The sequence below is a fragment of the Elgaria multicarinata genome, chromosome 8, assembly GCF_023053635.1.
Source record: "Elgaria multicarinata webbii isolate HBS135686 ecotype San Diego chromosome 8, rElgMul1.1.pri, whole genome shotgun sequence".
Classification (NCBI taxonomy): Eukaryota; Metazoa; Chordata; class Lepidosauria; order Squamata; family Anguidae; genus Elgaria; species Elgaria multicarinata.
Genome location: NC_086178.1, coordinates 54,654,700 through 54,669,332, shown reverse-complemented (window position 1 = coordinate 54,669,332; position 14,633 = coordinate 54,654,700). Strand labels below are relative to the sequence as shown.

General features: G+C 42.9%; 1 protein-coding gene across 1 annotated transcript; it reads right to left on the bottom strand.

Moving 5' to 3' along the window:
- Window positions 1-4,396: 4,396 nt before the first annotated feature.
- Window positions 4,397-5,449, bottom strand: GPR148 (G protein-coupled receptor 148). The gene has a single exon (XM_063133237.1). The coding sequence runs from the start codon at window positions 5,447-5,449 to the stop codon at window positions 4,397-4,399; it is 1,053 nt and encodes a 350-aa protein (XP_062989307.1).
- Between the last annotated feature and the right edge of the window lie 9,184 nt (window positions 5,450-14,633).

Here is a 14,633-nt window from a genome sequence, read left to right as displayed (position 1 = left end):
CCACTTTTAGAACGTTTCTCAAATGCCTGTAAGAGCCTTGCTAGACCTGGTGGAAAATCTGGGGGAGAGGAGGGGAGAACTCACTTTATGAATAACGTGAGATCTCGCCCTTATTGGAGGAGAGCTGTTGCGGCCACTATTTTTTTATTATTCTTAAAGTGGCAGCAGCAGCGCAGGAGCCAGAAAAGGTAAGTAGGTTTTTTGTTGTTGTTAATTCTCCTTCCCCCCCATCCTCAATCTCCCCCCGGCCCCATTCTCCTTCCCCCATCCGCCCGCCTGGCCCCATTCTCCTTCCCCCCGCCCGCCCCCACCTGTGATGTCTGATCCACCGCCTGCCCCCCGTCTGCAATGTCCAATCCCCCGATGTCCCCTGCCCGCAATCCCCCCCGATGTTCCCTGGGCTGCGGTTCCCCCCAATCTCCCCAGCCTCTGTTTCCTGCCCCCCCATGTCCCTACCATAGCCCTGATGGCCACAGCGCTTCTGTGGAGCGCTGCAGCCCCTCTGCTGATTTTCCTGGCTACTCGGGAGTAAATCCGGTAGCTGGGAAAAGTGGCGGACCTGGCTACACACCTGTGGTCTCAGGCTCAGCCCGAGACTGCAGGAAAAACCGTGCCTGAAGTGGTGCTGGTTACCCGGGGCCCAGGGAGGGTTCACCCCTGCCTGAGCCCGGGATACCCTGTGCATCATCTGGATGCACAGGGGTGAGCCTGGGGCTCGCACTGGGCTAAAGCCCTGTCTAGGAAGGCCCCAAATCTTCTTAGCATAATGACCGATACATTTTCATGGGGAAAGAGAACTTTCCTAATACAGCACCTGCCCGGATGTGGTTTATGTCCATACTAAGCCTGCAAATTGGCTGGTAGCCCAACTTTCTGTGTCAACAGAGCATTATTTATCCACTCCTCAGTAGAAAGGGTCCCTGTATATGTTTCTATGCTTTTCTTAATGTTGCTGTGGAAACAAAGTAGTCTTACAAAGGATTAAAGGATGTACTGTTGAATGTTTACTTTCTTCCCCAGATAGTTGGGTTATTGATTTGAGCCACTGATGGATGCATCAAAAGAGCATTTTGAAAAGTGATGTGGCTACTATGCCCTGTGTTCTAGGGCTCTTTCTCTTCAATATTACTGATGATTTAGGATGTCTCTTGTAGTGCAGGATGGCAGCCTAGATGATTCCCACTGCCAGCATACCACAGTGAGCCCTTCTTACTGTTCTTACATTAGCAATTCTTCTTGAATTAGCAATACTTCTCTGAACTATTGGGAGAGAAGCCTACTGTATGTTAATTTCTCACAACCTTAATCAACAGAGCATCATGGTACTGTGGTGATCATAGAGCCATATGGATGAAGGATCCAGAACAATGTAATCTCAAATCTTATCCTGAGACTGAGTCCTGCACATAGTGCCAGCCCTACCGTTAGGTGGAGTGAGGCAGCTGCCTCATGCAGGAGATGTAGGGGCAGCAGCAAGATGTCATAGGGCAGAGCTGTGTGCAAGCCACCTGGCTTGCCTTGTGGCCCCTAAGTTAGCCTGCTGTCCTCAAGTGTGGTGAAAGACTCTGTCCTGTCACCACTGTGACACTCTAGTTGGCTTCTGTAGATGGAATGGGGAGAGGCATCTTGGTGTCCTTTGCCTCAAACAGCAAAATGTCTTGGGCTGGCCTTGCCTGCACACATCAATCAACATTTATTTGTTTTATTTCCATCCCAACTTTCCACCAAAAATGGAACTCAAGGCCATGATGCTCCTTGAAGTACCATCACATTTCCTTTCTGTGCATTTCTTTGCTTTGTGCAACCCCATATGGCTGAGACTCTAGGCATCTTTATGCCATCCGTTGTCCTGGGTCAATAAACCCTTCAATTCTTGATTTGCATGTTTAAGAGGTGAAACAGAGGTTGAGGCTGAAAGTCAACAATCCTTACCAAGACCATGAGCTCTTCAGACGCCTCTCTTTCATATCAGCATCTAAGCAATGGCAACATTGTTACCCCTTCAGAATAGAGTTCATTATCAGAAATACTTGTCTGTGAATGATGCAAAGGTACTCAGCAAGTGTGCATAACTGAAACATTCTGGAGTCCCTTCTATGTGTGCAGAATTTTTGTACTGTTTGGATAGCAGTTCTGGGACAACAACCCTTAAATAACAAGCTGAGATCCTGATTGTGTAGATAAGTCCATGCACCTTTAAATCTTGGGAGGAAATACTGTTAACAATGGGGCAAGGAAGTGCCCAGTCGTGATGTGACCCAGACAAAACATGATGTAACCTGGACATGTCTTTCCCATAGCTTACATACATGTTCGGCCTCAGCTAGACCTACCTGTTATTGCACGATGGAGGGGTGAAGATCTCGCGATGTGTTTAACGCGAGATCCCCCCTCTGTTTACACATGGCATGCAACGGCCTCGGAAGGATAGGACGTCGTAGCCACCATTTTCTTTTTTTAATGACAACAGAAGATGTGCACGAACGCTCGTGCACTCCAAGGTAGGGATATTTTTTAAAAAATATTTCCCCCGTTCCCCCCACCCCACCCCCAATGGGTGCAGTTCCCGGGTCCTTGTGGTTACTCGCGAGGAGCTGGGACAAACAGCGACACCCAGCCACACATTCCACAGTCTCGGGCTCAGCCCGGAACCGTGGAAAAGCCGGGCCGAAGGGGAGGGCAAGATCTTGGGGCAAGGGAGGGATCATCCCTCCCTGATCCCGGGATCCCCTGTGTGTCATGTGAATGCACAAGGATGATCCCAGGGATTGCCCCGGGATACAGCCCTGTCTAGCTATGGTTCCCTTCTCAAGCTTCCAATGATATTCTCTCTTTGAACCATGCACAACACTTTGGGCCCCCAAGGACCATTATGCTCATCTTTGAGTCAAGATAAAATCACTCAGGTTACTCTTAAGAACATGAATAACATCAGTAATAATTAGTATTTATACTTCTTTATGAAAGGGAATATAGAAACAGAAAAGTGAATAACACAGCATGGCATTAACAGGGTAGATTCCTGAAGAATGGCTGTATAGACAAATTCAAATTTTTCCATACATTCAACCACGGGTTGAATCCAGACCTAGTCATACTTAGAACAGAACCACTGAAATCAGTGGGGCTTAAGTTACTCATTATGCTTAACTTGTCCCATTGATTTCACTGTAAGTCTGGATCCAATCCTATATAAACAAGCAGCACCTATAAAACATACAGATAAAAAATTTAAGCTGGTAACAAAAAACATTTGCTGCAAGTTGCTTTTGACAGAAAGTGGTTCTCACTAGTGTTTGTCAACCCTTGGTGGATGCCTGGAGCCACCTGTCCAGTCTGAGAAACTAGTCCAGCACGGCTGGTTTACTAAGCATACTTAGGTCTTGATTTTCCAGTCTATAAGATAAGCACACAGCAACACACAGTAGCATTCTGCATTCACCTGGCTAAGGGGGGATCTACATTACTGCTTTTAAAGCGCTTTAAAGCGCTTTGAAAACGTTTTGAAACCTGTATATGCAGTGTGTCCTGGGCCCCAACAGTTGTCAAAACTGTTATAAAGCACTTTAAAGCGCTTTAAAGCAGTAGTGTAGATCCCGCCTAAGTTGTAAACAGCTACTCTGAGTGGCAAATCAAGCCCTTGGTCTAGATAATGCTGTGAAAAGTAGTTTCCCCCTATGATCCAGTCACAGTATTTCAAAACTCTTTATTCATGTATTTGATGAGACCGCTTAAAAAAAAAATGTAATAAAGGTGAAATATGGGAAATTGTAAATATATTTCCTGTTAAAACTTCCCCCACAGTATCTCACTATTTCTCTTCTATTTATGTATAGAAGTCAGAAATTCCATAACTCTGGCTTAATACCAACATTTTTCTGCTCAAACAACAGAATAAAAGCCAAACAGATAACACAGCAATCAAGGTGACAGTGCATAGGACTGACCTGTATATAGGATTCCACAAGATTGGGAGATATTTGTATTTCAGAGATCCAATTGGAAATGTAGGTGATCACCATTACGAATATAGGAAGAGTATACGTGCTGGACCTACTTGAAAACCAGGCACGTTAGGTGACCCTGAAGTCAGAATAGTCATGACTGTTACCCTGGTCCGTTTGTTTCCCAGTTTTCTCCACAGGACAAGACTTTCGTTTGGTTAAATTCTTCCTTCTAGTTTACTGCTGCACCAGGACACCTGATCCAACACAACCTATGATTAGGCTAAAATCTCAGCATGACAGTATTGCTTTCACATGCACAAAGTATTGGCTGAGAAAAAAATATGAATGACTTAGTCAGCAGATTGATACAACAAATGAATGTTTCCAGTTTGTTAGAAGTGGTCCAATACAGCTCCGAATCACAATTGCCCTGGTGTGCATATTTGTGCTCAAGTGGATGAAGCAGGAGACACCGCAGTCATGCGCTTCCATCTGAGGAAGGACTTGAGGGGTGAGGATAGCTCCCGGTATCGAAGCGCACACAGATACGGCGACAAGGCTTTGGGCAGAATGATCAGCACATTGCAGATGATCAGAGAGATCCACACTCCTGTCTGTGGCCCAATGACAGCATTGACGTAAAGCAGTGACTCCACCACCGCAGCCAAGAGAGGAGAGAAATGAAAGAACAAGATCGTGTGATGCATCAGGAAGGTCACGCTGGCTCTAGAGAAGATGCTCTTCCAGATTCCTGACTGTTTTGTTTTAAAATACAGGATCATATAACAGCAGAGAATGAGGGACAGACAGAGAAAAAGGGCTGAGACTGAAAGTACATAGCAGAATTTCACGGCATCATTTCCTTGTAAAGTCATGACCAATATTACTGGGACAGAACAGTTTTCCACTGGGCATACATTGGATTTCTGAGTGACCTCTAGTATTAAGAAGACAATCCCAGGGAAAATCCCAGAGAAGATCCATAGCAGCAGTATCAGCACTTTTGTCCGTGAAGAGGGCATGATGGAGATATAATGTAAAGGCCACAAAATGGCCAAGTAGGTGTCCAGCACCATTGCTACAGCTGTTAATAACCCTCCACAGTAAGTCATTGCCAGCGAAAACAACAGGATCACACAGGCAAATTTTGAGAACTTGAGGTTGGACACACTGAAAATGGCAGATAGAGCATAGAGTATCAGATATATTAAATCACAAAGCAAAGCATTTGCCAGCAGCAGGTACCTTGTTTCCTGACGGATGTTGTCACGAGAAAAAATCACAAATAAGATGAAAGGGATAACCAGGATGGCTGCCAGAAGGCAAAAAATTGGTGGGATCAGGAACATCTTCGTCTTGGAGTATGGAGGGTAAATGATCCATTCTTGCAGGATTTGCAAAGAAGGTTTATCCAAAGAGAAAGTAGAATTAACCCTCAATTCACTATAGAGGGTGATGTTCTCATTCAAAATCCTTGCTGGGAAACATAGGGAGTAGTTCATTTCTCCTGATGACCTGGAGTACCAGCAGATGCAGGCAAAACAAATTCTTCAACACTGAGCTTTGGTGACAACAAGCAATTATTCATTTTATAGTAACCACAATACAATTTGTAGCCAGCTCTATAACGGTATCTGCAGGCAAAACAGAGGGATATTTAAGGGAACTCCAAAAGTGAATTCTGAAATCCCGCAAAATATTTTAACAAAAGATGGATTCTCCCCCACCATACACAAAATGTAACACTGTGCCAAAGAAGGAACTACCTTCCTAGCGCTTAAAATTCAAACTGCAGTGCAAGCACTCTGAGAAGGAAATAAATGAGTTGCTCATCGTTGCAAACTTGAGTTTACCGTAACAAAGCAACAGATGGAATATAAGCTTGATTAAACAGATGTGGTGATATAAAAGGGGACATTCCAAATGTGCCAATGCAATCAAGCCATAAGTGGAGTGAGAGAATATATTGGAGCGTTTAAATGTAATAACGAATGTATTGAGTCAATGTAATCAATAGGAGCAGTGCTCTTAGCTCCTGAAATACAAGTGCATCATAATCCTCTTTATAGCTGGTTCTCAGCAGACTGTAGCCATATATTTCCAATTAATCTGAAAGACTTGTGATGACACACACACACATATGTAATGACAAAATCCCATATATAGTTAAAACCTGCTGTGAGATATATAAGTAACAAAGTTGTTATCTTTTCGGCGCCAGGTCAAGACTTTTCTCTTCTCCCAGGCATTTTAACAGCATTTAACAACGTTAAGTTTGTTTTTAATGGACCCCAGAATTGTTGTTTTTAAATGGATACTGTTGTTTTTATACTGTTTTTATGTTTTTTTTAATTTTTGTATACTTTTAATGTTTACTATTTTTAATTGTTGTAAACTGCCCAGAGAGCTTCGGCTGTGGGGCGGTATATAAATGTAATAAATAAATAAATAAATAATTTGGGTTCAAAATGAGGACTAAAATGTGACTCAGGTCCCCAGTCTAAGGTGCTTTCTGTTTTCTTCCTGTGCTTTCGACAAAAATGGTAAAGCTCACTTAAACTGGAATTGAATTATTAAATGGAATTAACTAATTAACGCAGAGCAGGCTAAAGAAATTATTTTCTTAACATAATTCAAATATTATTAACATATAGCAACATATGTTGTTATATACAAACCTACAAGTACATGAAAGCTGGTCTTCAGCTTTTCTTTGTGCATTATTGCTTATGAGAGAGAGCTCCAATTCCCCAGAGATAACATCAGCACTACTTGCTGATTTGAAAAATCTCTCCAGCCACACCAGGCTGGCTGAGAGTTGCTTAATCTGCCTCACACACAGCCGGGGAGCCTGGCTAAAACTACGGGTAGTGCCCGTACACCTTTCTGCTCTGAGGAAAAAGAGTCATTGGTTGTATGCGGTGGAGGCTGGTGGCTTCGATTTAGGTGAGGCTATGAATCCATTCTGGATTTCAGTCATCACCACCCAAACTCTAAAAGATTTCCTATTGAACTTATTTTGGAAATAGGGTTTGGCAGCTTGGATGGATCCTTTAGTGTTCTGGATGGTTCTGACTGAAACCCAGGATGGATTCACAGCGCTACCAAAATCAGAGCCACCAGCTGGAAGAAACCTACAGAGGGAGTGACATCAGAACCAACAGTGTGCACTCTGGCAGGATATTCCATATCCAAATCACCTCCCATGGTCTAACACAGCAATGGGGAATCTCTGGCCGATATGCCCAACGTGGCCCACCGGCCCTCTCAGCCCAGCCTACCAGCCCCCTGGGCTACACCCCTTTTCTTGGCTACATTCTCTTCCCCTCCTTATTGTTTTATTATGATTTTATTAGAATGTAAGCCTATGCGGCAGGGTCTTGCTATTTACTGTTTTACTCTGTACAGCACCATGTACATTGATGGTGCTATATAAATAAATAAATAAATAAATAATAATAATAATAATAATAACACCCATCACCATCATGACGACTCCCCTCCAAGTTCTTTGGCAGTGAACCGGTATCTTCTCAAGCAATCAGCACCACTTCCTCACGCTCCCTGCTGTGCCTCCCTCTCCATTCAGTTCAGTGCTCATCAGTTGTCAATGGTTGGACGTGCTCACCAGTCATCACCAGCGCTCGTCAATCTCCAGAAGTGCTTGGTAATCATTGCTAGGGCTCATCAATTTTTGGATGCATTATGGAGGAAGTGAAGCCAAGTGCACCTGACAATCGATCGACAAGCACTGGACAGAATGGCATGGAGGGAGCAGCAGGGAACCTGAGGACATGTCACCAGCGTATTGCCAATTGGGGCAAGGGGAAGAATGGAGAGAATGGGGCACCAGATGGCCAATTGGTAAGGGTGGGGGAAGAGTGGCATGGGTGGGGGCCCCATCATCTCTTCACCTTGCTTAAAATTGTTGCATTCATTTGAAACTAAGGGCCAAAGGAGACATGACTTTAAAGATGAAGCCCTAGCCTGGGTGGAAGGGGGACTTTAACTCTCCCCACCTACTGCAATGCTCAACTGGATTGGGCACCTTTGATCAGTATGTGGCCTAGAGTGCCAAATACTGATCCATTAAAGTAAGAAGATTGACTTCTGTGCAGCTACGCACGCAGGCATCACTCATCCTCTTCTCTTGTCTCAGGGGAGAAAGAAAGATGAGTCATCTCAGCCCATCATCTCTGCCTTTCTGGGGGAATCTTAGCTCCCATTCAAACTTATTACCAGAATGTTACCAGCTATTAACCATCCTCTGTCAGGTCTTACGAAATATGGCCTGAAGGCACCCATCTTTCTGACCAACCCCAGGGCCAATCCCATAATGATATTTATCTTTCATTACCAGAGCTTCTTTCAGTTTTGTGTGAATGTGTGTGCGCGCATGTGTGCATGTGCATGCACAAGAATGGGTGGGAATATGCCTGTGAAAGAGTATATGCATGTCTATGAATGGATGTGTGTGGTGATGGAGATACGTGGATTTGTATGAATGGGATGGTGGATGCATGTGTGAATGTATGAGAGACCACTTTTGTTTCTGCCCTGCCCATCAATAGCATACGGGGCCTGGAAAGCTAGACACAATCAAATGTAGCCCTTGGGCTGAAACCTGTTCCCTACCCCTGGACTAATCCATGTAGCAGATGCGGGGCGGGGGGCAGGGATCAATCACTATTCATGAATGTCACAAAAGTAGTTGTGACGGAGCCCAGAAATGGCATAAAGCAAATCAGAGAAGCTAATCAACACAATAGATAATCCTGCTTCTCTCCAGATTGGTTCATCTGAAAAAAATATCACTCTTTGGTTCTGCTGTCACAAATAGTGTTTCAGTTCCCCATGCAAACATACACTTAAAGAGCTCCATCCATACTACACCAACATTAAAATCACTCCATTGGATGCCGATTAGTTCCAGGTGAAGTACAAAGTGTTGGTTATTACCTTTAAAGTCCTACATGGTTTGGGTCCAGGTTGCCTGCAGGATCGCCTTCTCCCATACAATCCACCCTGCACACTCAGGTCCTCTGGGGAGAATTTACTTCAGTCAGCCAAAACTAGGTTGGCAACTGTTACCAAGAGAACTTTTCTTCTGCTGCTCCCAGACTGTGGAATGGCCTGCTGGAGGAGATTCGTTAATCTCTCTCCGAGTTTAAGACAGCTATAAAGACTAGTCTCTTCTGGCAGGCCTACCCAGATGAATGTTAAACCTAAGAATTTTAAAATATCCTCATTGTTATTTTAATATTGTATCGGTTCTATATGCTCTTTTAATCACTTTAATGTGCTTGATTTAGATTGTATTGTAGTACTTAATGTTGTTCCCCACCTCAATCCAAAGGGAGAGATGGGAAATAAAATTATTATTGTTGTTATTATTATTATTATTATTATTATTATTATTATTATTATTATTATTATTCTGGCTTGTACTGCTGCCTCCCTGATTGCCTTCTGCTTACGGCAAAGCAGCCAGACCATCTGCCTGTTTCCTTTGGCTGCCCAGTGCCTGCCATGTGTGTGTGTGCATGTGTTGCTCTGCACTGCATTGTGACACAGTTATCCACAAAATGTGGAATGGAGTATGCAGATGGACTTGTGGTCCAGATCCAGATCCTGCTTAACCTGTTGCCAGTCATTGCAACAGATGATTTGAATCTAATTAAATTGAAATGTGCCAAAGATAAGTGGGTGGTTGCCGGCCAACTCTGGGCACTCTTGAATGAAATGGATTATATAGATCTATTTCAATCAGGCTTCAGGCTTGGTTTTGAAAGGGAAACTGTCTTGGTCACCCTGTGGAATGACCTTTTCTGGGAGAGGGATGGGGAGCGAGACCTTGTTGGTTTATTTGGCCCCTCAGTGACTTTTAGTACCATTGGCCATTGTATCCTACTGAATAAACTATCTGTGCTGCTAGCCTGTGCCCATGGGAAGGAGCCCCATCTAAATCACAGGGACTCCATCCTACGAAGAAATGGGGGAAGAGCCCTTGGTTCCTCAACAGAGATGGTCTGGAAAGATACTTCTCAGACTGAGTTGTTTTTAAACAGAATATTTATCTATAAGCATGTAAGTTGTCCTTGCTCCTGCCGTACAACCGAGCTTGGTGGACATCTCACTAGCCCTACAACTCTATTTTGGAATAATCTTCCTAGAAGAGGGAAGAGTCTCACTTGTTTTAAGGCTGGTTCAATACATTTATCAAGCTATCTTCTGACTTTTATTCTGATGCATCAGTTCCGTTTTTTAGTCAAGAAGACATTTTACCTCCACTGGTTACCTCTAACCTATACTACTGCAATGTGCTTTATGTGGCCTGGCTCTGAAGATGGTTCAAAAATTTGGCTAGGGAACACTTAACACCAATTTTGTGCTGGCTACACTGAATGCCAATACATTTCTAGTCTCAATTCAAAATGCTGATCTTAATCTTTAAAGCTCTAAATAGCTTGGAGCCAGGCTATTGGAAGGACTGCCTTCACCCCATATAATTCTGCCCATGCCCTAACTTCTAGAACACCAAGAGCCATTGTTGAGTGCCTGCCCATTAAGAGTTCCCCAGAGAGGTCCGCCTGGCGCCTACACTGTACTCCTTTCATCACCATCTGAAGACCTTTTTATTCTCTCAGTATTTTAACACTTAATTTTAACTTAAATTTAAATTTTACTGTTTAAACTCTGTATTTTAATGTTATATCAATTTTGCTGCGTGGTTTTTATCCTGGTTGTGCTTTTTATACTGTTGGTTTTGTATTTGTACTTTTAACCTGTTGGTTGTTTTATTATGGTTTTAATTTTTGTGAACCGCCCAGAGAGCTTTGGCTATTAGGTGGTATAAAAATGTAATAAATAAATAAATAAATAAATAAATTATTAAGTCATATATGCAAGAGATAGGGTCTTCTTGGTGGTGGGCACAACAATGTGTAGGCAAACTATAAAGATATTTCTGTTTAAAGCTGCCTTTGGCTGAATTTATAACTGTATCGTGTGGTCAAAGTAGCTTTGCAAAGTATTCTGTATGCTTGCTAATGAGGCTGTTGCATCTTGTATCTGTCTGCGCTTGTATGTATGCTGCTTTTTGAATACCCAACTCTGGAAAGCTTTTTAAAAATACTATAAATAACATGGTGGGTCAGATTTGTGAAAGGAATGCCCTCTCCCCCAATTTTGTAGGCCAATGGCCTAGTTGTGTTGGTTTTCAAAAGAACTATTCTTGGCTCACTTCCTGGCTTACTTGCTGGCAAAGTAGCTTAGTGTGCTCTGTTTCACTGTTGCTCTCTGTTCGTGGCATACAGTGTGTTTCATATGCAGGGATGTACAGATTTTGCTAAATCAGTTCTGTGTTTTGCAGATTTTCAGGCATTTTTTGTTCTGTCACCCACTCATGGATGGAATCAGATTTTTTATATGAGAATTGTGTTCGTTTTCAAATGTGCATTTGCACTAATTCGCATCAGTGCAAATGCAGATTTGTGCAACGGTGCAGTAATGCAAGTACGCACCTGCAGTTATACACATTTGAAATCCCTCCCCAAAATAAGAAACCAATCTGCAAGTCTGCAGAAACTGCACAACTCAGAAACGATGAACCTTTGCAGAATCTGCAAGTCTGGTTCATAGAAAGCCAAACTTGTTTGAATCCATTGCAGATTTCTCTGAGGTCTCCACCTGTATGCTTCTTTATATGAATGGGAGAAGAAGGGTTGAGGTGTGAAGGATCCTGCCTTGATAATCCTTTAGGATTCTACTAAGAATTTATATAAAACCAAAAGTGTTCAAGGACAACGAAGGGCATGGCTAGACGAGGGGGTGGAGGGCGACAATCTCGCGATTTTATGATCGTGAGATCATTGCCCTCGTCTACACGTGGTGCACGACGTCCCAGGAGGAAGAGGACGTTGCACCCACCATTTTTTTTCTAATTGGAAAAGAGTGCAGGAGCTCTCCTGTGCAAAAGGTAAGGTTTTTTTTTTTGAAACACTCCTCCCCTCCCCCCTCCCTGATGGACACAGAGCTCCTGAGAAGCTCTGTGACCTGTGCCTGGGTCCCGGATCCTCACAGTTACTCACAAGGAGCCAGGTCAAAACCACGACAGCAGGCCACATGTTCCGTGGTCTCGGGATCACCACGGAAAAATCAGAATAAAACTGTAGGGCGATATCCTGGGGCAAGGGAGGGATCATCCCTCCCTGCTCCTGGGATCCCCTGTGCATCATGTGGATGCCCAGGGATGATCCTGGGGCAATCCCTGGAATATCACCCCATATAGCCATGCCCTAAGGCATTGAGTGTGTGTGGGGGAAATACTAAGTCCCCTTATTTGGTAAGACTTTTGTCATTTCTTTCTTCACAAAGGTCACTTCTTTATTCAACCATCCCTATTTTCTGTGAAATTTCTTCCAAATTCTGTTTGTTTTTGAGAATTTTCTAATTAACATTCTTAGGTCAATTCTACAAAATTTGCAAAATTTTAAAATTACGGTTAAAAAAGTATTCTGCCATGCCTGGCAAAGCCTGGGCATGGGGAGGGGATTGCGGGCAGGTAAGGAAAGAGATGTGGCCAATTCTTATTGGGGCAATGGTTTTGGTGCCACAGGGCTGGGACAAGTTACAAGTAAGCTAAAAACGAGGCACTTACCCCTAACATCGCAGGCCCATGTTGCCGGGGAGCACTTGCAAGGGCCCAGAGGCTTCACCAGCTGCCACCACTTCTTGTGTGGAGCAGAAGGGGGGCGTTTGTGAGGCGCCCACCTTCGGGCCAGCTCCAGCTGCCAGTGCTGAGGGGCCTCTTTCAGACATGGCTAGATGGGCCCAGCCGCATGTGCACTGCTGCCCCCGGCCCAGCGGAAGACCGGCCAGAGCCGCGTAGCCATGCCCATTGGGCCCAACCCGGCTGGTTGTGCTCATGGCACAGCGGGCAGGGCCCGCTTAGGGATCGGAGCTCCATTGGCACGTGTGTGAGCCCGGTTAGCTCTAGGAAGCACGAATAGGCCCAGGGCAGTCGCGGATCGTCACTGAGGCCCCCAATCAGGCCACGCGCATTCCCTGGCCTACATCATGAGTGTTAGGTGTACTCAACAAGCCCTCGAGCCACCTGGGCATTGAGAGCAGGGTGGAGGGATAACGGCACACTTTGCAGTTGATTCTAAGACGCCATTGATTCTAAGACGCACCCCGTTTTTAGAGATGTTTCTATGGGGGGGGGGGGGAAAGTGCGTCTTAGAATTGAAGAAATATGGTGTTATATAAATTATAGTATGTATGTGTAGATGATGATGGTGATTATGATGATGATAAAGATAGTAATATTATTTTTTTACTCTCTTTAGGTAAGCAGGAAAAGGTTTGAAATCTGAAAAGGTACTTAGGATGTTCAATTTCAGATTTATTTATTTATTTGTGGTATTTATACACCACTGAATATAATAAAAGCCTTTAGTGATTCACAATCTTAAAATACAATATTAAAAACACAACATTAAAATACCATTAAAACCACTTGGCCTGAAACAGATGACCTAAGAATTGTACACATGATGCTGCTTCATCACCTTACGTCAGTATAAAAGAATTATTATAAAATATTATACCAATGGTAATCTGACTCCCTATAGGGTATGCAAAATTTATGCTGATACTGATGATGTGTGTTGGAGCATATTTGGTGGAGTTACCCCAAGATTATGATTTTTTGTTTTGATGTGTGTTGTATGACATTGTTGATGGTACATTTGACTATACCATTAAATCCCTTAATAATCCTTTTAGGTTATTTAAAGAAGTTCACTTCAGATCAAAGAGAGTTAATTCAGAACTTTTTAGCTATCATGAGAGTTTTTAGCTCAAAATGGTTAATGAAAGTTTAGAAAATTGTAGAATTATGATAAAGTTTACAAGACTGAGGAACAGCAAACAAAAAATTGCTGAAATTTTTAAAAATAATAATATTAGGTGGTCTCCTTTAATTTCTTTTAGAAATTAAGTATAATTTTGATATTGATAAGTAAAAGAGGGTGTGTGTTTTTGTAAGCCCTGTAATATTTTATATGGCAGTCCTAAAGTTATATTTATAGATATCTATAATGTGTGTTATTTATTGATATCGTTACAATATATTGATAAAAATCTTTTCTTGTTGGTTGTATACAATTTAATCTAGATCATATTTAGTATGATTTAAATCATAATTTATATGCCATTTATATAAATAAAAATAAACGTTTGGTTTTTCTTTTTAAATCTCCCAAATCCCAGAAGACATAGAAAGTCTTTTTTTTCACTATACTCCATTTAATTATACTTTCAAAAAGGGATTCAGTTCAGTCACACTAATACATGCTGGATAACAAAGTATGTTGACAAACCTAAGGTATCAGTTCATCTTGTGGTCATCTTTGAAAACCAGAATTATAAACATGAGGGTGTATAGATATTTCAAAACCTGTTATTTGCATGGATGCTTTAGTAGGGATGCTAACAGTTGGTGTTTACCAGCTACCAAACAGATCGCTGGAAGAAACCTCTCTGTTCTAAAACTGGCTACATGTGAGCACTTGGAAGTTTATGCAGGGAATGATATACCTGGAAAGACTGAAAGGCTGGAGACGAGGAGGAGGAGGAGGAGGAAGGACAAGAATGAAGGGAGGGAGAGAGAGAGGAGGAGGA

Excerpts from the sequence above, each read along its gene's own strand:
- GPR148 (XM_063133237.1), bottom strand. The coding sequence starts at position 5,449 with ATGAACTACTCCCTATGTTTCCCAGCAAGGATTTTGAATGAGAACATC.